The following is a 26,318-nucleotide window of genomic DNA, read 5'->3' on the forward strand; positions in this document are numbered from 1 at the left end:
GGAAAAATTTAAAATATATAGGAAAATTTCAAAAATCTAAATGTTCATATGAAAACATGGATAAAGCATGCATACATACATTATATTCATATGAAAACAATAAAACATGGATATAGCATGTGTATGATACTATGAAAAGTTGAAAACATTTTAGAATGTAAATTCTGAACATACAACATTGTTAATACTCAATAGACAATATGCAATTATGCATTCATAAATCAGAATTTCAATTCATTCACATTGTCAATATGCATATCAATAGACTCGGAGGTTAAATTTTCCCTACTTCTATCGACGCAGTTTCCCCCCATATTTTTCAACAGGGGTTTGGGGGCAGCGCCCCCAAGGTGGGGTCAAAATGCCCAAGTTTGGGTGTTATTTTTCTATTGACTCGCCGAGTTTGGCGATTTTCTAATCTGTGTCAAAATGCCCAAAGGCTATACTGTTGCCATATAGTTTCATTGTCAAAACTATGAATTAAATTAATAAATTTAAAATTTAATTAATGTTATCTTTTAATTTTTTTATTTTTAATAACAATTTGAATTAATAAGGGGCCTATATTAGAAAATTTAAATAAAAAATTGAAAATACAACTTTTAAAATTTTTTAATATTTTTTAAGGGCCTTAGAATGGGGGACGTCTGGCCGTCCCCGGGACGTACGGACGTCCCCCAGAGCTAGGGCAGGCGTCCCCCCGTTTCGGGGACGTCCCTTCAAAAAACAGGGCAATTTGGGGACGGGGGGAAATGTCCCATGGCAGTCCTTGAAACGTCCCCGGGACGGGGACGAGGGTTTTCAGGTCGGGGACACGTCCCCTGGTAACTCTGGTTTAAAGTAGGTCCTGGATGATTCAACAACCATAGTCGCTCCCCGTGACACCATACCATGCTCACCAACATCAGGAACAACTGTGTCATGCTCACCAACATCAGGAACAGCTATGTCACTCTGAGTCTCAATATTTCCTGTCTCTACTCATGTTCTCTGCTCCTCCTCTGCCATGGCTACAACCTCAGCCTCTATATCTACCTGGTCGATCCAATCAATGTCATCATCACTAAAGACAGTTGTAGGCGTCCCAGGAGCTGTCTGATTCTCATTGGCCCACTCTGCTTCAAGATCAACCTCATCTAGAATGATAGGAGAGATGTCAATTAATGCATTCTTTCTCATTCTCAAGCAGAGGTTGTAGTGAACAAAGACGGGATCATTCATCTTCTCCACAGATAATCTATTGCGCCTCTTGGAGTGTATGTGCTCAAACATACTCCAATTGCATTCACAACCTGATGTGCTGCATGGTTGGCTCAAGATGTGAATGGCCAACTTTTGAATATTTGGTGTCTCTGGGCCAAAAAAGCTCCACCAATGATCTGAGTTTGAAATGAGAAAAATAAACAAAATCAGTCTCACTCATGAACTCATTTAACAAGTTACAATATAGTATTGAATAAAACTAAAATTAAGCCTTAAAATTTATTTTTACCTGGCATCATAGCTGTCCTACCGTCTTTGGCGACAGGACGAGAGGTCTCCCCTTGTGCACCTGAGAACAACTGTAGCTCTCGAAAAAGGTGTATCTGAGAAGTACCAGTAGGTCCCATCTTCTCCATGATTGCATATAGCCCATTAAGGACCTCCACATCAGCCTTGAAAGAAGGGATAAAACAGAATGCCAGATTCAGATAATAGGTTGCCGCATGGATGGGCCTATGAAGCTGATGATGCCATCTCCTATCAATGATCTCCCAAATGGGACCATACTTGCTCTCATCTCCTCCATAGACGAATTTGATGGCCTCCTTCGCCCTATCCATGCCCTCATATATATAGCCCATTGCGGGCTTATCTCCATCCGCAACTCGCAATAAAACCACTAAGGGCTTAACAAACTGCAAAATTGAAAATATTGTGTAATTTAGAAAAATGAGCAAATAAGAGAATACATATAATAAGTTATAAAACATGAAGTTAAATTGTAGAAATAATAAAAACATTACCTTCGCTTATCTCATCACAAGGGACCCAAAAGCCTTGCTCATAAAAAATGCAGTCTGCCATATCTTTCCCTGTAGGGGTGGTAGCATAGGATGAGGAAGACCACTCCTCACCAACAATCATACATCTCAAGGTAGACTTAGACCTAAGCATGGACTGCAATGTGAGGAAGTTTGTGGCAAATTTTGTGATTCCTGGACGAGCTAACTCCTTCTGCTCTGTGTATTGTCTCATAAGAGCCAACACCCATGAATGATTATATACAAATTTGCAGACATTTCTTGCCCTTTCTACACATCTCTTGACCCATGGTATTTTTCCAATATCCTCCAACATGAGGTCAATGCAATGAGCAGCACATGGAGTCCAAACTATAGATGGGTGCCTCTCCATCAATAGTCTACCTACAGCAACATAATTTGTTGCATTGTAAATTGTAATTAATGGAGGTACAAACTACAAGATAGTAATTAATTTGCAAACAAAATTAGTTTGTAATCAAAAGTTTACCCGCAGCAACATATTTTACTGCATTGTCGGTCACCACCTGTACCACGTTCTCCTCACCCACATCTTCAATCACCTCCTCTATCTGCTCACATAAGTAGGTGGCATTCTTGCAATGGGCAGAGGCATCAATGGACTTGATGAAAATGGTGCCCCCTGAAATAAAAAAATAAAGCTAAGTCAATGATCATTCAATAAACCATTAAATAAAAAATAAAAAATTAAAGACTATATGAAACTAAAATTAATCAATCACCTACGGAAGAAACAGGAAAATTAAGGAGAGTTCTATTTCTCCTATCCGTCCAACCATCAGTCATGATGGTGCAACCTTTAGTGCTCCATATCTAGCATTGTTCATCTAAATCCTTCTTCACATCATCCACCATTTGAGACAAAATGGGTCCCCTCAAATCACTTTCACTAGGGGCTTTGAACCCCGCCCCGCATATGGTAATGGCATCAACCATTTCTTGCCAATAAGGAGACCTGTCGCAAAGAAACTCAATGAGATAAGTTAAGTATAAAAATTAAAACAATCAAAGTTATCAAACATAAAAGTTAGTAAAACATTCACCTGGCTACAAAGAATGGAATACAGTTGTAGCTCCAAAACCTACCAACTGCCATTTTAGCAGCATCATGGACCTCCTTGTTCCAACCCATGCCCTCAAGCGACGGTTGGGACCCAGGAGTAGTGCGAGGCACAAAGAAGGAATCCAACCTAGATTTACGAATCCTAGGTCCAATGCTAACACTCCCACTACAACTACTAGTGTTAGGAGCATGAGAAGTGGCGGTGGCACTGCCACTTATAGAAGCAGAAGTAGAAGCGAAAGCACCAGCAGTAGCAAACTGAGTGGGACGATATGGAGGTAAGGAAGAAGGGCCTCCAACACAACCTAACTGTGTCCCTCTTCCTAAAACTGTCTCTCTCCCAATAGCCACTCGATCCTCATTTTGTTTCTTTTTCCTTTCAATTTCCTCAACCATTACATAACATTCACGTATGGCCTCAAGGACTGCTTTTAGGCATGGTTCGGCATCATGTCCACGCACACCAACAATATGGTATTTCAGCCTATATATACCTCCATGGAATATTGTTTTGCAAAACATACATTTTGTTTGCCCCTTTCCATGCCCTGGAAAATCCTCATGATATTTCCAAGCAGGGTCCTTTCTAATGGGGGGTCTGGAAGCTAAAGTAGACATTTTAGGATAGTTTTGTGAAACTTGAAGTTGAGGCAAATAACAAAGTGAAGTTTGCTGCAATAAAACATTACAAATACAAAATAAAATTAATACATATTACATACATTAAAAAAAACTAAAGTAGGGTCTGTCAAACCCTACTTTTAAAAAAAAGAAATTTACAAACCCTACATAGTACAACACTACAACTACATACAAACATACAAAAGATTTTGAAAGAAAATGTAAAACTTTCAAAATAAATGAATAGAAAATGGAATTTTTGCATACAAGAAACAAACTAATCTTCAAAAAAACAATCTTACCTCTTACAACAAGCTTGAAATGAGCTGCAAAGTCTTCCTATCCAACTCTTGATGCACCAAATCCAAACACAATGCAGCTCCAATGTGACAAATTGAAAAAAACTTGAGCTTCCTCCTTGCTGGTTTTTCTTCTATGCACCCTTGTTTTTCTTCCCAACTCACTTTACTCCTTTTTTTGCAAGTGAATGAAATGAAAGTCACTTTTAGGGATAGAAGATAATTAACAAAAAAAAACGGAATTAAAAAAACATTTCAAAGTAATTTTTTTTGTGTTTTACTTTTGGCCCACGCCGGCCGAGTCTGGGGCTCGGGACTCGCCGAGTTTGAGCCAAACTCGCCAACTCGGCGAGTCTGGCAATTTTACTCACCAGATTTGGACGAGTCCGAGTCCGAGTCCCTAGGACTCGCCGGGCATGACTCGTACTCAAACTCGCCGAGTCCGGGCGAGTCCCATTTCTATGACATGAACTCACCCAAGGGAGTCAGCACGAGTTGCAACTGCATAGTACCGGCAAAGATGACACCACCGTTGAAGGAGAACAAAGAGTGGATGAGACTCACGAGCCTGATAGAACTGAGGAACAACCATCACATGGGGATACCAGACAATTGTTCAATGAGGTAGGGGAGAACTCAATTGTAAGCAAAGGACTGGACACTTACTCCACTCCTCCTATAACAGATCAGTTACAGATATGCAATGAACCAGCTGAAAGCATTAAAGAGCAGAGTGGGAATTTGACCATAGCATCCGGGCAGACCATACCTCAAGACTGGTTAGTTGCTCGAGCACAGCAAAAGGCAGCCACCAAGCCACCTATCGACTTGGAGGACATTTTCTCTCGCATAGGAGAAACAAAGTCCAAAGGGAACAAAAAGCCTAAGATCTGCTCCCTCATAACCAAGGACGAGCAAAGGAACCGTACCATCCATATCGCTACCCCGCCTGTCGATAAGCCAGCAGATAAAATTGCGCTGGCCGATTATAGCATTACAACCGTCCCAATAGGACAAGCCACCAAAGAACAGGAAAGGGAGGAGTTCAAGGACTTTGTGCAAAACATGCTCAGGCAACTCGATGAGATGATTGCTGAGAGAAACATGTATCGAGTTCGTGCTGAGCAGGCCAAGGGGTACGTTGATCACTTGCTGAGACCATTGCATAATGCCTCCGAATCCCATATTCCCCCATCAACATTGGCACAAAGGACAACAACAGAGTTTGAAGGAGTACGGGATACCGCCAAGGCTATCAAGGAATGCATTCGAGACATTAAAGAAAGGGGAGAATTGATCATTGAGGATGTAAAAGAAATGGCCCACCATCGAGAGACCATTTTGGTCAAATTATTCGAGGTAAAGCAGGAATGTCTCGGGGCTCATGAGGTCGCTGCTACAACTCTTCCCCTCATGAGGGCTCTTTTCTGGACCCATGCGTAGATTCCTACATTGTCCGCCATCCTAGATCCCTATAACATCAACACTTTTAAAGAATGGTAGTGGACCATCACCATGGAGAGCGAAACAAAAGATACCATTAATAAAGAGCAGGCGGAATGCGAGGAAATTTTAAAGGACATGAGGGACCTTGGTGGGACAATCCTCCGATCAATGGTTTTGGGTTGGAAAAATAGTTTGTCCGATGACGTAATGCAACCAGACTGGGAGGATAGATTGAGAATGGATAAGATCGCCTACTCCACAGAGGACCTGGATTTTGCTAGTAAGTTGCATTCAGACATTTTTTGTTTTGAGGCTCATCGGTCTGACTGGAAGGATGGGTTAAAGCACGTAGATCGTCATTTGGAAGGCATGCAATATAAGATACGTCATCCTCCTATGCCTCAGTTCACGGTGCTGTTTCAACTGTGCATCAGGTTTCAAGAGTATGTTCGTGCAGAACGTGCGCCAGGTCGAGACCTCTGGAAGGACTATTTGAGTGCCGAGGATGAATTTCTAGAAAAAGGATCCGCAGCTGAAAAGGAAAAAGTGCCTTCATAAAGTGCATATTTCTCTTAAAATCTAAAAGGGCATTTTTTGGCCATAAAGTGCATGTTTAACTACCAAGTCAGTTGTAAATTTTGAGCTCCGTGCATGTGCACTTTTTGAGCTGCTGTTTGTAGTTATTAATTGCTTTTTTTAGGTAGTTATTGTTCCTCCTTGGGTGGTTGTTGATATTTACCTCCTATTTATGGGCATGGGTACTATTTTGTACAGATGAATCTGGGCCACTTGTTTTGTTTAAATCTTGGCCATTCATCTAATTCTGAAACTCTATTTAAAGGGACTAGTTTTCCCTTATTTTTGTAAGAAGTCTAAGATTGTTGCTGAAGCTTTGGTGAAATTTATGCAGGATTAATGGAAATTAAGGCCGTTTCATTTCTTTGTGAGTGCATGGTCTCCTTCTTCACCATTTAATTATTCTGTTATGTATTTTGTTTTCAGATAGATTTTTAAGGTTAAGCATTTGATAGAAGCCTTGGTGTTCATACCATTAAGGACTGACTGATTGTCATTCCCCCTGCATGGTTAGTTTGAACCCATTTATATGCTCAGTTCAGTTGTTAAACATCAAGTGAATGAATGTCAAAATTCTGCATTTATGTTTAGTAGCATGAAAATTTAGTTCCCTTTGAAGATTGCACTAGATTTTTACAGCATTGTGCTTTAATAGCTGATAATGTTAAATCTGGTTTTTTTGGAGGTTTCTGTCTATTTTTTTGAACATGTTATCTTAGTTAATTAATCAGATTTTCTCTATCTCTTTTCCCCTTTCCTTTTTCTCCTTTTTTTTACCAAGAAGAAACCATACAGTCTAGCTGAGATAGTATCAATCCAACTGAAATCAACTGATATAGGACTGTTAAACTTTGGGGAACTCACTCAAAAGTCGTTCATCTAACCTTAAGTCCCCTTTGTGTTTCCAACAAAACACATCAAACCACTAAGTTATCCTGCAGTCAAGACTTGACAACCGAAACATTCAGGTAATCCCCATTGATCAATTAAAAACAGCATTGGGGATTTCCTTATCTCAAGAGAGGATAGGATTCTTAGTATTCTATTATGCATTGGCCGAATGGAACCGTAGTGGTGTGATTTCAGACACGTCAACACGACGATATCATCGGCTAGGAACGCAGCGTGCCGACGACAAAATCACCTGGCACATCTACCATGGACCAACCAGCGACAAAACCATCTAGCACATCAACCGCAGACCCTATGCTACTCGTTGTGAGTAATGGTCGGGAGCTAGCTATAGTAGAAATGGAGATCATGGGACGAAAGCTGACCAATACCATAGTGGACGACGGCTCTGGAGTAAATGTATTGCCAGAAGAAACATGGTGGGGTCTGGGCAAACCAACTCTTTGGCCACCAACATTCTAGCTTGTAGGTGCCGACCAACATGGTATCAAACCCTTGGGAATACTTATGGCACAAAAGATTGTTATCGACACCCAACATTTCTTCCTCGACTTCATCGTCATTCCATTGGAGAAAAAGGCCTATGATGCCCTCCTCGGAAGAGGTTGGTTGATCATGGCGAAGGAAAATCATAATAGGAAGAACACACTCTCCATCAAGAGTAAGGGGCATATGTGATTGACTTAAGGAACCAGGCGATGAGTGAAGAATTGGCATCCTCCAACTCAATGTCTAAGAGTGGAGAGTTTGGTATGGACGAAGAGAGGAAAGGCATGGAACCCAACGATGAAGGGGTGCTCGAACTGGAAGATTGCTCTGAAGATGAGACGAGTTCCTTGAATGGACTATTCCATTGGCAAATGGAGGACTATGAGGTATTTTCACCAACATGCAATTTTCTTGAAGCCACAACTCTTGGTGAAGAGAAATTGATGAAAGCATGTAAAGTTATTGATGATACATTTGGTAATACAGAGGTGGAGAGTGGAATGAAAAAGCCCACGAAAGAAGAATAGAGGTTGTATGAACAAGGGAGCCTACACAAAAGGAAATCATATCCGTATAGAGTCAGATTGTATGAAAGTGTATTGTTAAAAAGCATGGAAGAAGTTGACAAATGGGCAAAAAGGAGGAGGGGAGCATAATGACTTGCACGGAAGATCAAATTGTAGAGATTGAGGAAAACCATAAGGGCTGGTACGGAAGCAAAGGTATTCCTTGAAGAATGCAAAAATATCCACATGAAATTAGAAGCAAGCAAGTACCAGCTAATGTTAAAGGAACTTTATAAATTCCCTTATCTGGCCACTCAAAGCGAATTATGCAAAGCTGAAAAGAAAATTGTGCCACGAGTTAGAGAGGACCAATCGTATGGTATTGTACGGAATTGCAGGTTTGTACAAAATCCATGTGGGAAAGAGTAGCACGGATCCATAGAGAGTTGGTCTGACAGAGGGATAGCGCCGTACGAATCCGTATGGGTGGAGTCAGCAGCAAGGGGAAAATATTCCGTACGGAAACAGAAGAATTCCGTATGGCGACAGGAGAAATCTGTATTATGGTAGGAAAAATCCGTATGGTGACAGGAGAAATTCGTACTGTGGCGGGAAAAATCTGTACGGTGGCAGGTAGAAAGGAAATTTGTATGGGCAAAGAGGACATCCGTACAAGCAGTGAACAAATCCATACGGGCAGGGAAGACATCCGTACGAAGTTTGGAGCCGTTTGTACGGAGTTGGTAGAGAAGTTTAAAGAGATCCGTATGGAATTGCCAGGAATCCGTACGAAGCTGGAAGGTAAATTTGGAGGAATCCGTACAAAATTGGTGGCTGAAGAGATCTCGTATGGTGATAGCTGAAGGCATCTGTATGGGCAAGTGGGGATGATGTCATACAGAGAAAAGATAAATAAGTCTTACGAAACGGGAGACAATAAGCTGTACGGACTTTCATGTCCATACATGGAACCAGTTCACATACCGTACGAACGGGAGAAGCGGATGCATGTGTTGAGGCCGTACATGGGAGAAGAGGAGTTGCACTTGAATTCAAAGTTACTGTACGGAAACACTAAACCATACGTGAGGAAAATGTCAAGGCGGCAAGTGAGTAAAAGTTGCAAGCTATACGTGAAAATGCCACTTGAGCTGTGGGTTAACATTGCAAAATCTCGATTTTTTGACTTCATCAATATTGCTTCTAGTGTCTTAAAAAATCAGAAAATTGGTGTGTGCCATGGAATTCCATATAGTTTTGAAAATTGGTGTCCTGCCTGGGACCCCGCGAGGGGCGTTGCCCCTCGACCCTACAAGAGGCGTTGCACCTTGACCCCACTGGGGATGCTGCCCCCAAACCCCTGCAAGCGGTGCTGCCCCTTGACCCCGCTGGAGATGCTGCCCCCAAACCCCCGCAAGGGGCGTTGCCCCTTGATCCCGTTGGGGTCGTTGCCCCCAAACCCTCTTTTGATTTGGCAGGTATATTCCATGTTGGGGTTGTCTCGTACAAGTCTTGGCCTACACTCTTGTCATTAGTCTTTCCAGATATTACTTGATGTTTACTTGTCGTCTGGAAGACGACTTTTTCTTTTGTGGGGGATGATGTAGTCGGCATAAAATGCCTATGGTTATATTTGATAATATTTGTTATCCAACAATGTATTAATTTATTGTATTAAGTGGGTTGTCACTCTCGGGTAGTTAGGTGTTGATTGGTTGACGGTTGTGTACCTTTCAGCAACCGTCGGGTTCTTTAAATATATTGTGTACCGCCAAGGAAGGTAGGATGATATAGTCGGATCTGTTGTAATCCTTGGCCAACCATCTCTGGCCTTCTTCTCTGTAATAATTGCATGTGCGAATAAAGATATATTTTACTTTCGTGTCTAGTATGCATGGTCATGTAAATTATTATTCTCTGTATTTAATTTATCAGTTGTACCAGCAAACAACTAGGAAACTGGTATGGAGCAGGTCTGCCAAGTTGCCATCCCCAAATGCAAGTGCAGTTGTGATCAGGAGTCGGTTTTGGAGGAGTTAAAAGAAGTGTTTGTGATAGAGGGTGATGTGGTGGAGGATGTCATTTAAAAGATTATTGGGGACAAGTTGCTTGAGGGATACCACTCCAATAATGTTGTTCTTCTTGAGTGCTATGTGTACAACATCGTGAGAACTATGGGGGATCATGATATATAACAGAGAAGGCAATCAACAACATTGTTGTTCCACACTTGAGGGAACTGACTGTGAAGGCGCTTAGGAAGCTCTGACCCAACTCGCTTCAAGGATTGGTAGTAGATGCATTTAGAATTGAGGAGACAATAAAAAACAAGGATATGGTTGACACCATTGTTGCTTTGAGGGACGGTCTGAGCAGGAACAATTTGGAAACATATGATTATATGATGAGTGTAAATGGGAGCCTATTCCCTCTTGAACAGTTGGAGAGATCCCAAGAAGTCATTGAGGCAAGTAGGGCCTGGTCTTCTCTCTCTGCTGACATGTTTGTATCTATTTTCCTGTTATAATGGAAAGGGCTATGTTGTACCCAATCTGAATTCATTGTGTTACATGGAATCCTTTGTCATCTGTTATCGGTCATTTGTGTCAAAGTCTAGAATTTCACATCATCAAAAACTTGTGGCTTGTCCATGAATTTTAATTTTGGTTATTAATTTTTAATTGATAATTTATTGTTAGATATTTATCAATAGTTAAAAATTAAAATTATTGTCAATAATTTTAATTTTAATTAATAATTTATTATTGATTTTTCTCATTTAATATTTGATATATTAAAAAATATAAATTTAAATATAAGAGAGTTTAAAGGTGACCATGTCTAAAATTTAAATACAGTATTGTCCAAGTCAGAATAAATAAATAAAAGGTGAATGATGCAAAGTCTAATTAACAGAAAAGGAATGGAAAGTTTCAAAAGATGCACCTAAAATCAAAATGACAAAGTAGGCGCACATTTTTTTAAGTTTTGTATTTGTTCTAAGGTGCATCAGGGACAGGAAAATCATGCCTCTGTTGGCTGCATGTTTTCAAAAGTTTCTGATTTTGTTTAAACCACAAAATTTAAATAAGATACACCTCAACATAGAAGTAAAAGAAGGCACACCTTTCACAAACTTTGTACAATTAAAAGAACTACAGTAAGGAAAAGCACGCCTAGTTTCTGAAGTTTTTATAAATAATTTTTATTGAAAACCATTCCATGAGTTATCCCAAAAATTTGCACTCTTACCAAATATTTGTTATTGAAAAGCATTCCATGTATCACACCAAACAACTATTAGAAAACGTTTAATGACATCAAAATCTTCTCCCATTTCACAAGCATGAAGAAAGGCACAATGCTTCTATTTCCAAATATTTGGGGATTTTAAGAATGATAGTAGTAAAAGACAGTAAGATCTGTCGCACAACCACAGAATGCAACTAATGTGGTGGCTACCATTAAGGAAGACCATTTTGAGGATTTTGCGTAGATGGCTCTTTCAAACAGTGTTAAAAGTGGTTGTTTCTTTAATTTAGGTGCATCTAGACACTTCATGTTTTGAAAGGAATAATATGTTCAGCTAAGTTGCCGGTATGGGTATGGGTACGTGGGTACGGGGGTACGGTATTTTTTTAGAATACCACATATCATGCATGCCAAGCAAAACTTAGAACTACCATAAATATTACAAATTTGAATTACAATAATACTAATTTGAAATCAATTTGTCAAAGCTTGAATGTTATGATGGACATAATAAATTCGTTGTTCATTGGTTCAAAATTAAAATAACACAATCAGTAATTATGCATCATATGGATCCTCAGGAAGATCAACATCAACATCAACATCATCACTGACATTAGATGATGTAGGTAGATGAGTAGAACCACATGCAACCCCACTGCCACTCGCACTAGAAGGACGATGGCTATCCGACTCTACAAGTAAAGATTCTGTGGTAGCTGAAAAATCTAAATCAGTTCGCTCTGGATCTACATCCCACAACTTTATGCCCCCTTGTACTCCTTTTGTGTGAGTATGAAGGCGCAAGTTGGAATGCACATAAAGCAGCTCTTCTGCCTTACTTGCTGCCAATCGATTGCGTTTCACTGAGTGGATAAAGGAGTATGTACTCCAATTTCCCTCAGATGAACAGGAACTGGCAACCTATTGAAACAAAGTGAGTAAAATTATAAAATTGTAGATCAAACATTAAATTTGAAGTTAATAATTTTATTCTTTTTAAAATAGTAAACAATATGAATTCAGATATTACTATAAAAACAAAAGAACGAACTTGTGATAAAAGTTTGATCGCAAGAGTTTGGAGGTGTGGTGATGTATGGCCATTGAGATACCACCAAGCATGAGCATCCTTTTTACACTTGTCACAAAGAGCAGAAGCACTTTGACCATTGGAGGCTACAAAATCAGCAAACTCGTAATTAAATCTTCCATTTCGCGACTGGGGAAGAGTTTTGTAAGTGCTTTCCTACACCCATCACTAACTTCTGGATCTTTGTATGGTGGCACCCTTGACGACATAGCAAGAATTTCATCACTATAAAATTTGGGAGTCAATGCAAATGCAAGAAGATGAAGTGGGGTGGTCATTTTCTCAATCATTGAATCAATGCCATTGTATACCTCTCCCAAACATGGATTTTTTATGTCGATATAACGGATCATACTCATGATGGGTTTAGTGAAACTAAGAAGATATTCCACTCGCTCCCACCAAGTGTCATCTAGGATCATCTGCTTTACATTTGATGCCATTTCAGTACTGGATGGCCGCCATAGGGACCAACTTTGACTAATAACCATGCTAGCAAGTGACTCTCGCACCTTCACAAGTCGCCTCAAGACAATTGTGTTGGATGCGAATCGGGTCTCAGCAACCTATTCAAAAATAAATAATTGAAGTAAAAATAAAAAGACATGCTCAAATTTAAAAACTAAATTTATAATTAGTAAAGTGAAATGTAGAATTTAAAAATTGAAATGCTTCAATTACCTTTAGCAACTCCAATTGTGAAAATGACCTAAAAATGGCCTGTGCCATGTGATGGTTTGTAATAAACATTTGGATCTCTTCAGCCTCAGCATAGATTTCTTTGATCCAATTTATTTTTCTACCCAACTTCTGTAGCATAAGGTTGAGAGAATGCACAACACAAGGTGTCCAAAATATATGTTCAAACCGTGTTTCAATCAACCTGCCTGCGCTCTGCAATTCTTTGCATTGCCCATTATTACTTGGACAACATTTTGATGACCCATATCTTGAATGCATTGTATCAGAATGCCAGCAATAAATTGTGCATCCTTCACCTGTCCTTCACAATCGACAACTTTCAGAAACATTGCCCCTTTTGAGCACACTGCAATAACATTAATTAATGGCCGATTTTTGACATCCTTCCATCCATCAGCAATAATAGACACCACTGTTTGTTTCCATGAATTTCTAATGGGAGCCAATGCATTGTCTATGCTTTTTACCTCCTTAGCTAGTAAGGTGCTACACACCTTTTCATAACTTGGCCCCGTGTACCCTTGTGGAGCCTCATTTACTTTTCTTAGCATATCCTGCCAATATGGTGATCGTACAACATTAAATGACAAACCATTTGCATTTAAACATCTTGCAACAGTTTGGTCTGCAATCTCTCTGGCTTCATTCTTAAATGCTCTTTCTAATGGCCCTTGGCTTCTCTTCACACTAATAGGTTCTTCTTCTTCAATTCTACCCAAAAATGTGTGGCTCTCTACTACGACATTTGGAAAGTTATTATGAGATGTTGGTTTTGTTTTGTCATTGATGTCATGTTATAAGCTTGTTGGTTTCAGTTTAGTAGTCGCCATGTATACACTGGTATGAGTTTCAGAGTTGAATTTCGATTTCAGTTTCGGAGTTGACAGGTGTTGTGTGTGTAAGCTTCTCTCTTCTGATGAAAGTAGAAGTTTGTACTATGCTGAGGCTCCAGATGCGTGATATTAGTCTCTTCCAATTGCGTAATACATGTCGTGTCAGGACTGTACAGGTAACGTCTTTTCTGGATATGTTTCAAGTGGGTCTGGTATGTAAGTGGGGCGTTTTTTTTTGCTACATAGATTTCTGGAAGTCGATAATTGTTCTCTTCATTATTGTCAGCTTTGTAACTTCTGTGTTTTCCCAGCAGTGTGTGGAGTTCGGTTTTTGTGGGTATAACAAGTGAATACGTTTTGAAAGTTTGGTGCAATGTATTATATCTCTGATTCGCTCCTCACCAAAATTTGTAACGCCACTCTGATCTTGGCAATTGTATGATAAATAATCCGCCTTTCCTTTTTAATTGAGTGCAGGTCGAATATCTCGGGTGGCATGATTGATTGTTTCGCCTCAGAAGTTTTTAAAAATTTTCGGGCTCCTTTTGGCATGTAGTGACTCGTAAAAGGGATCAAAAGTAAACCGCTGATTTTTTTAAAATTATGGGAGTTCGATTCTTAAAGTGTTCGGTTTTATATTTTTGGGTGAATCGTATCCCCCCTTGCTACGTGTACCTGTATGTTGGCAGCCTTAGCTGGCGTTATTTTTTTCATTTTTGGAGTAGTCAGTGGTAACCGCTCTTCGACGAGTTGAGCTTGAAAAAGAAAACTGCCGAACGATTTCTGTGTGGGTAGCTGTTGTTAAAACTTGGTCATCGTTTTTTGAATATGTTGAGGAAAAGCAGTTTTGGAGAAAATAGGATATTGAGATGGTGTTAATGCTTGGTGAAAGCATATAGAGGTGACGTCTTTAAAAACATTTTTACGACTAGTCTCTGTAGGTTGAAATAGCTCTGAAGAATCAATTGTTTTGTTGAAAGACACTAAAATTTCAGTGTCACATGCTCTGAGTGGTGTTTACTTTCAGAAAGGTTTGGCCTAAAGTTAATAAAAGATGGATAAATAGAAGCCTGTGCTGTTTATACTGTTACTATGTTGCTCATCAAAAGGGGACAAAGTTGGGGGTCTGAATAGATGAAATTTGATTATAGACAGAAATTTTTGTAAACCTCAGTCTTAAAATTCTGAGTGTTGTGAATAGTGAGAGTTTTATACACTGCTGTATAAAACAGAGAGCTTTAGACTCTGAATCTTTCAAATTCTGAAAGGACATTTGTTTGGGATTGAAGCCTCTAGAGTTTTGAGTTGGTGCTCAGCTAGAGTTGGAGCTCTTTGTAATTTTGGCTCGGTGCCCATATTTGATTAGTTAATACCATGGTTTTTTACCTTGTTGGGTTTTCCAAGTGATAAACTTTGTGTCTCTGTTTATCTAGTTTCTAGCTTTAAATCCTTGATATATATATTGTTAATCATGTTAAAACATTGATTCACCCCCCGTTCTGTCGCCCTCCCCCTCCCCCTCCCAGTGTTTTCTGTTTGTCTTTCATGAGATGGAGGAGGCTACTTGATCCCCTTCCTTTCCTCAAAGGATGGTTTGCGCCACGAGAAACTCTTGCATCTGCTTCCTCTTGCTCTCTAATGAATCCTGCTATTTGTAGAGGTGGTAATCCATTATTATCCTTTCCTGGACATGCTTTGATACCTTGTTAGGGATTTGCACATAAATAGGCTTTCACATGACTATATGAGCTTTTGTACCTCACATTACAAAAATTGCATATCCAAACAAATGTTCCACCCCCTTTTCCTTGCTTTATCATTTGTACATATTTGCATAAAGGTGAGTTTGGATCGGTTTTGAAGGTCGGAGAACTAACATTGGTTGCCATTACACTATTAACAAATTCAAAAAACATTAAACAATATAAATAAGAGTTAAATATTTGATTTATTTTTAGAAAATAATTATAATAATTATAAATATAAATTTATAATTATATTTTCAATAACATAAATAAATTTATAGTTATAAATTATAATTATACTATATTACTATTTATTTTAAATATTATTAAATTAATATAAGGTATAGTTAAAATTACAAATGTAAATCATACAGATAAATGATTAAATGCTAATAACAATTTACAAATATTATATTAATAATAATAACATTTTAATAATTATAAAATAAAAAAGTTAAAAACCAATTATATATACATTATATAATAATAACTATATTATTAAATTTAATAAACAATGTAAAAAAAATAATATTAAATTTTAATATCTGGAAAATATAAAGGAAAAACTATTAATTATAAAATTATTATAAGTTCGATTAATGTTCTTCATCATCATGGAAATAAAAATACCCGGTGATAGCTTCAGAAAATACCCAGCGATGGCTTCTGAAAATACCCCGCGATGGTTTCCGCGTGCGAGCTGTAGATGGATGGATCCTTCTACGAACTTGCCGGTGAAATCGTGGGATTTTTTCTTCTGCAACCGCCCTCGAACTTGCTCTCGTTTTTACTTGCTCCTTCTGAGTGCTCCGTTGTGTTCTGCTCTTTTTTTTTTACTCTTGACTGTCCACATTTCGCCATTTTTATTACGCAAATCCTCGATAAAATAGAAGCTTTTTTTTTGCCACTGAAAAAACTAGGAAAAAACATTTCTAAAATTTCAGTCAGTCAAATTCGTTTTGGAAACCTCCGTTCAAGATGTTGGATTCGTCGGGATTCGAAGGAAATTCGTTGGAAACGGTTCAAGATGATAAAATCTGAACCCTGTACGAATCCACGAGGTTTTTTGGTTGTATCCAGTATGTATTGTACCCAGAAATATTAGGGAAAACCTGCCGAATCTGCAACTTAGGTCAAAACAGACCTCTCCACAAAAAAATGGCAATTTTCACCATACCAAATGGGAGATATGGGTTTTTTTGTTTTTCTAGAAACCCTAGGCAGGGTTTGGGACTGTTTTCACCAAAAATGCAATATCTCTCTCAAAACTCAACAAGAATTGATGAGACCAAGTGCATTAGAAAGTAAATTCACATATCTTTCAATCCCAATTGGTCTGAGATCAAGGTATGGAATATAAAATTCGTACCACATGCTGCAACAGGACTGTTACAGGAAAATCTGGAAGTAGCAGTCACTAAAATGATCATAACTTTCACAAAACATAATGAAAATTAGTCAAACCAAAAGGATTTGAAAGATAAAAACATTCTCCCACTTTTACAATTGTTTTCAGGCTAATATCTATCTTTACCAGTCCGTACAATGAAAATTACAGTTAGATTTCAAAAAATTACAAGAAAAAGTAGTGAAAATCTAAGTCACCAGGTTCGAATTCGAATTCGAAGTTCGACAACTTTGAAATTCGAATGAAGTTCGATGAGGGAAAATTTCGAAATGTATAAAATTTGAATTAAGTTCGCCATATGTATAAATATGCCAGATATATTCTATAAAACAACCAATCTTTCATATGGGGGATGGTTCCATATGAATTGCTAATAAGGTTTATTGTAAGTAACATCTTTATCTCATCTTATGAGAATAATAGAATCACCAAATACTGGAATACCTCACTGATTGGGTAATCAATTATCATCTTCAGCATTTTTTTCTCATCCTAATTGAGGGTTCTAACAGACATAAATATCCTGAAGACAGAACGGGTTAATGGGTTTTAACCAAAGAAAAGAAGATGTGTTTAAAAAATATTAACAGAAGAAGAAGGCCAAATTTTTATATATATATATATTTTTTTTTTGAAGTTAGGCGAATTTCAACGAATTATTTTTTTTTTTTTGAAGTTCGACGAATTTCGAACTTCAAGGATGAAATTCAGCCGAACCTGGTGACTTAGGTGAAAATGATGCATATCTTTCATTCAATCTTCTCCAACCTTCAACAACCCTTTTGGTCGTGGTTACAAGGCATTTTTATCGTATTACAATCAGTTTTGAACTTCCAACCGCCCCAAACCAACTCTTTAACAACTTTTGAAAAGTTGTCATGACAATGTAAAAAAGTTGCCATGCAATTTTGACAACAAAGTAGCAACTTTTACATCTTTTCACCAAATGACCCAAAAACTTCAAGAATGGTCCTATTTGATCACTAATGGTAAAAAATGACCTTATTTACATCAAATAATCCTAAACAAGACAAAAACTCAAACTTTGCTTCCTGGAAGTATGATAGACTTGTGGGTGCTCTTGCACCAGGGTCCAACCTTTTCTATGGCATCCTTTAAAATCTGAAATTGGAAGCTTGCATCCTTTCTCTTCCTCAAGCAATCAATGGCTCGAAGAAAATAAGAGCCTATTGAACATGTGACAATAACATTAATGAGTGGCCGATGTCTAATATTGGTCCACCAATTGATTGATAATGATCGAGCATCCATCTCTTATCCAAACTTGTCTCATCGCCTCCATCATTTTACTCACTTTGGAATACTCCTTATCAAGGAGGGAGGTGTGTAGCTTATGATCTCCAGGGGGAACATATGAAGGACCAACTACTATTGCATCTTTGAACATTTGTTTAAAATATGGAGACCATACCACATGAAATGTTATGGCATTAGCATAGAAAAATTTGGCAATAGAAGTATCAGCTACATCTTGTAATTGCATATTAAACATGCCTGCAACACCAATGGACCTTTTCTTTCCTCTATGACTCTCAGGCTTAATATGTGTGTATTGAGTAGCACTAGCACTAGCACTAGCACTAGCACTGGGACTAGGATTAGATAATGGCTGCAAAGACTCCATTAACATTCCTATTCTTTTGGCTTCACCCTCCATGTGTAACCTAGTCACCTCGGTCTTCTCAACCAATGTGATGGTTTTGCATATTTTTACCCCTTGAGAAGTTATGCCTACAAGATGGGAGTAAACTCATGTAGCTGCCCCTATATTCCTCGCAAATGTGACACATCCATACTCTACTCCCCCCTATTTTTTTTTCTTGGTGTCTATGGCTGTTGCATATTGTAAAGGTGGTTTTTTTGGGTTGAAGGGGCCCTTAGCATATTTTTCCAATGTTTTAGGAGGACATTTAAATGGATTTTATGCACCTTGTGTTTCTGAAACACCCACATTTCTCGAAGAACTGCCATGAAATGTTTGTTCAATTTCAATCTCTTCACCCCAATTACCCTCACCATTGTTAGAGCTTATTGTTTTTTTTTTGAATTGAAATGCAAATTATGCTGCAAATGAAATCATAGAACACAAACAAAACAAATAAAAACCTCTAAGTGTTTGAAATTTTGTCAAAAACAAAAAAAATGCGAAAGAATTTGTGAAAACAAACAAAAAACAATGAACTGACCTCAAATGATGGGAGATCTGGGCTTCTTTTATCTTTTGCTCACCCCTTTCCTCCTTTCACTTGGTTTTCCTTCATTTTTGCTCTTCTTCTTTCTGTTACTTTGTTCTTTTATCTTTTGCTCACCCCTTTATTTTTTAAATTTTTTGAGGTCTTTTTTTAAAAAGAAACTTTTTCATGCTTTGCTGTCTGGGGATGTTTCCGGGAGTTTCCCAAACATCCCTAAAATGTCCCCCCTTTTTTCTTGCGAGATTGGGGATGGCTGGGGACGTTTCTGAGGTGCCCCTGCGTCCGCTAGATGTTTCCACTCAGGGACGGCTTGTTTTAGGATGGGTACGTGTCCCCAGGTTACACAAGCTATTAGTCAAAGCTTTGCACAAAATGCCAATCTTCCATTGATCTTTGACTGCAAAATCCAAGCAATTGTAAAGACTAAAGAGCATAAAACTGCTAATCCAATTGTGCAGAGTTTCACGAGAATTTCATTTTAGCATTTTTACTCGAAGGCACTGCCCAAGATTTCATTTCACTCATATCCTGTGCAGAACAGTGATTTGAGGCTGCAGTCACCTGCATATCTGGGTTGACTTCTTGTGAGCTTCACCAACCACTTGGGTGCTTGGTCATTAAGAGTGCCTTGAAATGCAATTGGCATATGTGTGTCAATCTGTCATCTAAAGGTCTGGTCAGCTTCGAAGAGTTTGCAAATTTTCAGATGTGAAGCCTTTTATTCATTTTTCTATCACATTGCAATGATAATGGCAGCAGGGCCAATAAAGAGTTGGAATTTTGGGTTGTTGACAAGTGGTGGCAGTTGAACAGGGTTGTATTTCAAAAGTACTGTGATCAAATTTCTTTCATAAAACTTGAGCTGTGCTAGTCTCCAGATTGGGAAATGATGAGTTAAACAGGAGATTGTGCCTTAATAAGGATTGAAGAACATAAAGCAGATCAGATACAACTGCAGTGTGAAGTATATCATTATCTACCTACCTTTAAATATTTTCGAACTGCTTTTGATGATAGTCTAGATCAGAAACATGCATACAATTGAATCAGAAATATAAGATGGCACAGGCACACAGTACACAAGGCTCAAGTAGTGCACAGCACGACAAATTATGTTAATACAACTCCACAATGCTTTGCATTAACATAACATTACAATTAAAGAGATTAATCTATATATTTCCCTCATGGTTATCTATAGCTGCTTTTCCCTACTGACTGCATTAACTACCACATTAATTGTGCCACAATACAAAACAAGGTATCTTTATTCCTTTTCCTATGTCACATTTAATTTAAAATTACATTTTATAAAATGTGGATTGTCCCTTTAACATTAGTTTTTGATTTAAGTATAGGTGGTGGTTGGCACACCACAATCACACTCCCAGACCCTGCTAGATAATTTGCTTTTGTTTGAAAAGAAACAGATACCATTTCTCTAAGTTAAGAAAGCATGGAAAGCACTACACAATTTGTACTTGAGTGTACCATTTCCCTGGGTGATGTATACAACATTTGAAGACCTTACAGAGCGAGATTACCTGTTTCAAGTTCTATGTCAGACTCATGCATTTATAACCTGGTCTGTTTCTTTTTTCCTATTGTAATCATGAATTATCTCTTTGGCTAAAGTTGGTTGCATCTGGTATATTCAACAAAGGTGGAATCTAAGTTTGCAAAAATTCTGCTTTGAAAACTGGATGTCAACCAAGGTAAGAGGGAAGATTTGTTGAGAAACATGGTAAAACCGCTGCAATAAAATCTACTTCAAGGTGCATGCAAATCTGAAATATGTTTCTCTATGTAGGATTACCCTTGAAGAATATTATGTAGATGCATAAATCAGCAGTATCAGTAAAAAACAGCAACTCATATAGACAGAAGATTTATTTGGAGAAACTCTTTTGGAAAAGAACTCCACTAGAGAGATAGGACATATTTGTATTAATCTTCAGCATAGATGATACAATATCAACTCACTAACACTTCGCACTCAGGCAGCATTTATACCCCTATAAACAATGATATGAAACTACCATCCTATATGTTTAATATGTAAGCAAGGAAAGAAACCAAAACAACAAATGCTTTTACCAAAAGCATGGTATCATGCAAAAACTCATTGTCTGTCATGTCCCCATTCAAGACTGAAAGACAATAAGAGGGTCGAAAGTAATCTTGGCAAGCATCAATTAAGGGAGAAGGTAGCAACTGGAATAAGGAAGAGTTAGCTAATCACAGGATTAGTCATCATCGATAATATCGATCATACACCTTAGCAACAGAGATCGGCATTGTTAAGCAATATCTATTATCGACTTAAGAAGAAGATAATTAGTTATCAATGATTAAGGTGGCAGCAATCATTCAAACCGATGTTGACTATCATCTAATTGTTACCTGTTATGAAGAGACATGATAATAAAGATTAAATGTCAAACAGCGATTGATATATATGAAGTCGACGATCATCATTTGTCATGAAAGGGTGTAATTAGCATAAAGGAAGGAAGACAATTATGAATAGGCATGAGACATGCCTTTTTGGACATAACTTATCACCCATTCGAAAGATATAAGGAGTCTCTCGATCTCACTTTGGAAGGACCAAAAAATATCTTATTTCCTTAGGCTTATACTGTAATTTGCAGAACTACAGCGATAACCCCTGGGCACTAATCAATTGCATAAGGAGCGATACTTATAACAGTAACAGCTATGTATCACTGTAAGGGAATATTAATCCTCACACCTGCGTACTTCACCAGTAAATCAGACACAACAGCATTCAAGGAGGAGCACTTCACATCTTTTCATCTCAGGGAGAGCAAGTATACCCGACATCTGCTAATCATACAGAGAAAGCAGACTTCCATCTGCATAAATAACCTATTCATCATACACAAACACTGAGTTTCCCTTGTTGTTCACACATATTTATCTCTGAGACAGCGTGGAATCTATATATTACAGTTATCAGATACTTGTGCATATCAATAATTATATATCAGCAATTTCATTAATATCAATACATTTTGATAATTCATATTATCTACAGAGGACATCAGAGTCTACAATCATATTATCGTCCCTATTTCATAAATCACCAGCCCGGGACATTACAATGTCCACCTTGGAGAGCATCTTCCAAGAATAGTAAATATATCAAATGACTTCAGATGGACATCCAATGGGCTCAATCAATGAGCCTCCAAATAGAAAACATAACTGCAAAGGCATCTTTGACCAATAATGCCCCAACGGAATACATCCTCAAGTCTAGCTCCCTATATTGGAGTCTACTAACTGATGTGGGCTCTGTCTATCATAACAAGATTCTCTACTTCTTCCTCCAGCACTTAGGAATAGGAAAGTATCTTAAATAACCTCAAAGTCAACCATAACCGCCATCGTTATGCTCCAGCTATTTTATGAATGCATCCATGGACATCTTCCAAGAGTGTTGTTGACACGTAAAATATGCATTAGGATTGCAAGGTAGATGACACCTTAATCCTAACAATATTTAGATCAAAGCAGTTATCTACATCTTTCTTAGTGATGGTGTATGGGCCATATGGAAGAGTTTCGATCTTGTTGTAAGATGTTGTGAGCTGATTATTCATTAAGTGAAGCCATATTTGATCCCAACCTTCACGGCTTCTAATATTGTTCTTGACACTACTTATAATTGGCATTGGTCTTTTGCAAGATTGTTTGCATTTGCTGCTTTGTCAACTTCTTTCTCGGCTGAAAAAGTCTTTGCTATTGGCAACACTGGATGAGCTAATATATGGGTGCCAAAGGTTGGAAGCCCAAACACTTTTTTCTGCAAACCCAGACACACTTGAAAAGGGCTATGTTCTGTAGAACTGGTATGGGCTCTGTCAAAGTTGAGTTGTATGAAAGGAAACTTTCATCCAAAGTGTGACGGTGGTATCATACACCCTGAGTTGGTTTAAAAGTTTCCTATTCACTGCTTTAGTTTGTTCGTAAATCTGAGGATGGAATGTGGTAAACTTTGTGAATTTGATGCCCATCTTTAATGGAAGAGCTTTCTTAAAGTTACTAAAGAATCGGATGTATCTGTTAGATATGATGGCTATTGATAGTTAAAAATACCCATAAATTGTGAAATATCTCCTTATGACTCCCTATGTAGTTGGATACCTTGAAGACCTCCTTTTTATACCTGGTCACTTGTTAAATATAATCATGAATTTGATGACAAATTCTTGTTTTTGTAGTAATTTATATGAACTGTTGTATAAACATTTCGACTCTTATTTCCCCTCCACAACATTCGAGACTTTTGTATTATTAATTGTCTGCTGCCTTCTTCACCTGTTCCCGTAACATCTATCAATGAGTGTGGTCATGTTAATATGTACTAACTTTTCACTCTATCCACACAATGCTTCACAAACTTTGCGTTGACTTTTCCTTCTCATTTCTATTATTCAGGAGGATTTTGAGCTAGATTGAATGACTGCTGAGAATTGTTTGGCCCTTCAAGTATTGGCAACTTCTTTAGTCAATAGTTTTGGATGGGATTGTTCTACTAAACTGACTCTTGGATGAAATTGTATTATTAAACTAGCTTTGTTCGTGAAAGATAACATACTACCATTGTCTTCTTATTTGCAGTTATGAATTGGCAGGGAACAAAAATGTCTAATCTGAGCAAGCATAAAAGCTTGTTCTGAGAAATCGAGATTGGATGTCCAATCAAATACTTCCCAATAGTATATTCGAGTATTGGTTGCAAGAGTCAATTGAATTTACTCTTCAAATGAGGTTGAAAGTATGCACGGATCAGATCAGATTCCTGAGGACGATATCCTTGCATTCAGGCTTTATATTGTAAGGCATTATTTCCAATTCAAGAATAGATGAGTAAGACTTGATAGTTTTATGTGAGGAGATGGTGATTATTATTTTTATAAATCACGTTGATTGATGGATACTTGAAGATATTTTGACCACATGCTAAAGAGGTTTGTAATTTTGACATTATATTCTTTGCAACTTGTGGAACACATGTTTGAGCAAATTAATTCAAATTTCATCTGAAGGCCATGAGGGTGTATAAAGCATAAATGCATAAAGTTCGAATTTATGCCATAGAATAGTATTGAATTTCTTCCATCTTAAAAAAGCTTTGTTTTTAACATCATATTATATGCCACATGCTAAATACATGCTTGAGCAAATTAATTTAAGTTTAATTTTGAGATTATGAGGATTTATAAAGCAGAAACGTATAATGTTCAAATTAATGCCATAGAAAAGTATTGAACTTTTTACCACATGCTAAAAAGTTTGTTTTTAACATCATATTCTTTGCAACATGTGGAACAAATGCTTGAGCAAATTAATTTTCATTTTAAGGTCATGAGGGTGTATAAAAGGATTATTCCAGAAAATAGTATTGAATTATTTTATTTCTATTATTATCATCTTATGTTTACTTAGTTAATCACACAAATTGTTGTTATATTTTTTAAGAATTTTGTTAGCTTAAATTGGCAGATTTAATTTATTTTGGTCAAAATTTGGAACATTTTTAATTAAGATTATGTTTTTTTTAAAGGGTAAAAAAATTAATTAATATAAAAAGTTTTTAAACGATAAGATTTCAAATTGGATGGATACTTATATATGCTTATTGACTCAAGTGAAATTCTCGATACAACCACTTTTGATTAGTTACTTGATTCATTATATAGTTTGTTATGTTCTATTATGATAATGTGTCACTATACAACCACTTTTGATTAACAACATAAAGGCGACAATTTGTCACTATTGTGGTATGGGTAAATCCTTTTTAATTCCAAACCCCTATTTCTAGTTTGCATGTTTATAAGTTCTTTGTTTATGCATATTCATTGGAGTGCTTAAAGTGATATTTACAATTATAAATAGTAAAAACTACCTCAATATTATAGAATAATAATTTCTCTATAAAGCATGTTTGAGCAATAGCAACTACAATCATACATTATCCTTGTTGCATATATGTATGTATGGCTTAAAAATGCCTTTTAATTGTATTGAGGAATTATAAAATTAAATTGGATTGCCCTTTAGTATTGGATGGGGTTCAAAGCTTCCATCTAACTCCTAGATGCACACATAGGCTTTAAAGTTGTCAAAGTTGAAATACAAGTCATTTACATGGAAATACCTTGTTTTAAGTGTTACAACTAACCTCATAACATGCAAGAAGCTAAAGAAGAGATCCTTGGTGATGGGTTCCACAATAGATAGGTTGACCTTGGGACCCAACTATAGCTATATAGCATATGCATTCTTATAAGGTTGGTCCTTGCCTCTAAACAAACCATGTAGCTAGTGCAAGGTGTTCAAATGATCATGGGAATATGCCTTTTACTTGCATTATTGGCAAATGCCTCATAGATATTTTTGTTTGCAATGTTTAACTCCATTTGTTTGTCATAGTATATAGATGTTGGTCATACTTAAGTAATATCAAAGGAACATGGACAATATTTATTATTATCACAATCTATATTGTGTATAATTAATGAAACAAAAGAAGCTGAACAAATGATTAAGAAAATACTGATTTATAAAAATCAATTAAAATATAATTATTTTAATAAATATGTATTAGTTTTACAAATACTATAATTATCCATTTGTTAGATGAAAACGGAAATAATATATGATTATTATAATTTTAAAATATTAATAAATAAGTTATGAAATATATTTAATAGTTTATTATAAGTGTAAGTGTTATTAAGAAAGAGTTGGCATTGGCATGAGGTGATGGTTAAGTTGTGGTATTTTTTATTAAGGTTCAAATAGGTTTTGAAGGGGCTTGAAACTCTTTTTACATTAAGCTTCTTAAAAGATAAAAACCAGTAACTCGGTAGCAAACCATCAACAAAAGATTAGACAAAAAACACAGAACAATCTAGTTCAAATTTTTAAGAGCCTCGATAGTTTCAGCATCTAATTGAGACATATTGAAGGCAAATTTCTTCAAGTCCTGGATGTCTTGGGAGGATTGTTTCGTGGCTCTCTTCGAATTGGCTTTAGTATGCTTGCATGAGCCTTTTTCCTCCTCCTACCCTTTCATC

General features: G+C 37.2%; 1 protein-coding gene across 6 annotated transcripts in view; it reads left to right on the plus strand.

The window, feature by feature from the left end:
* Window positions 1-24,285, plus strand: part of LOC131063956 (uncharacterized) — a 176,597-nt gene extending 152,312 nt beyond the window's left edge. For 5 of the 6 annotated variants that reach the window (XR_009111190.2, XR_009111188.2, XR_009111191.2 and 2 more), the window contains one exon: window positions 23,854-24,285. Coding sequence is in view for 1 of the 6 variants with exons in the window: in XM_057997960.2 (XP_057853943.1) it covers window positions 23,854-23,859 (6 nt within the window). In the remaining 5 variants the exon portion in view is untranslated. The remainder of the gene's footprint in view (window positions 1-23,853) is intronic. The other variant, XR_009111189.2, reaches the window with a different exon arrangement.
* Window positions 24,286-26,318: the final 2,033 nt, after the last annotated feature.

This window comes from Cryptomeria japonica, chromosome 11 (genome assembly GCF_030272615.1).
Source record: "Cryptomeria japonica chromosome 11, Sugi_1.0, whole genome shotgun sequence".
Lineage (NCBI taxonomy): Eukaryota > Viridiplantae > Streptophyta > Pinopsida > Cupressales > Cupressaceae > Cryptomeria > Cryptomeria japonica.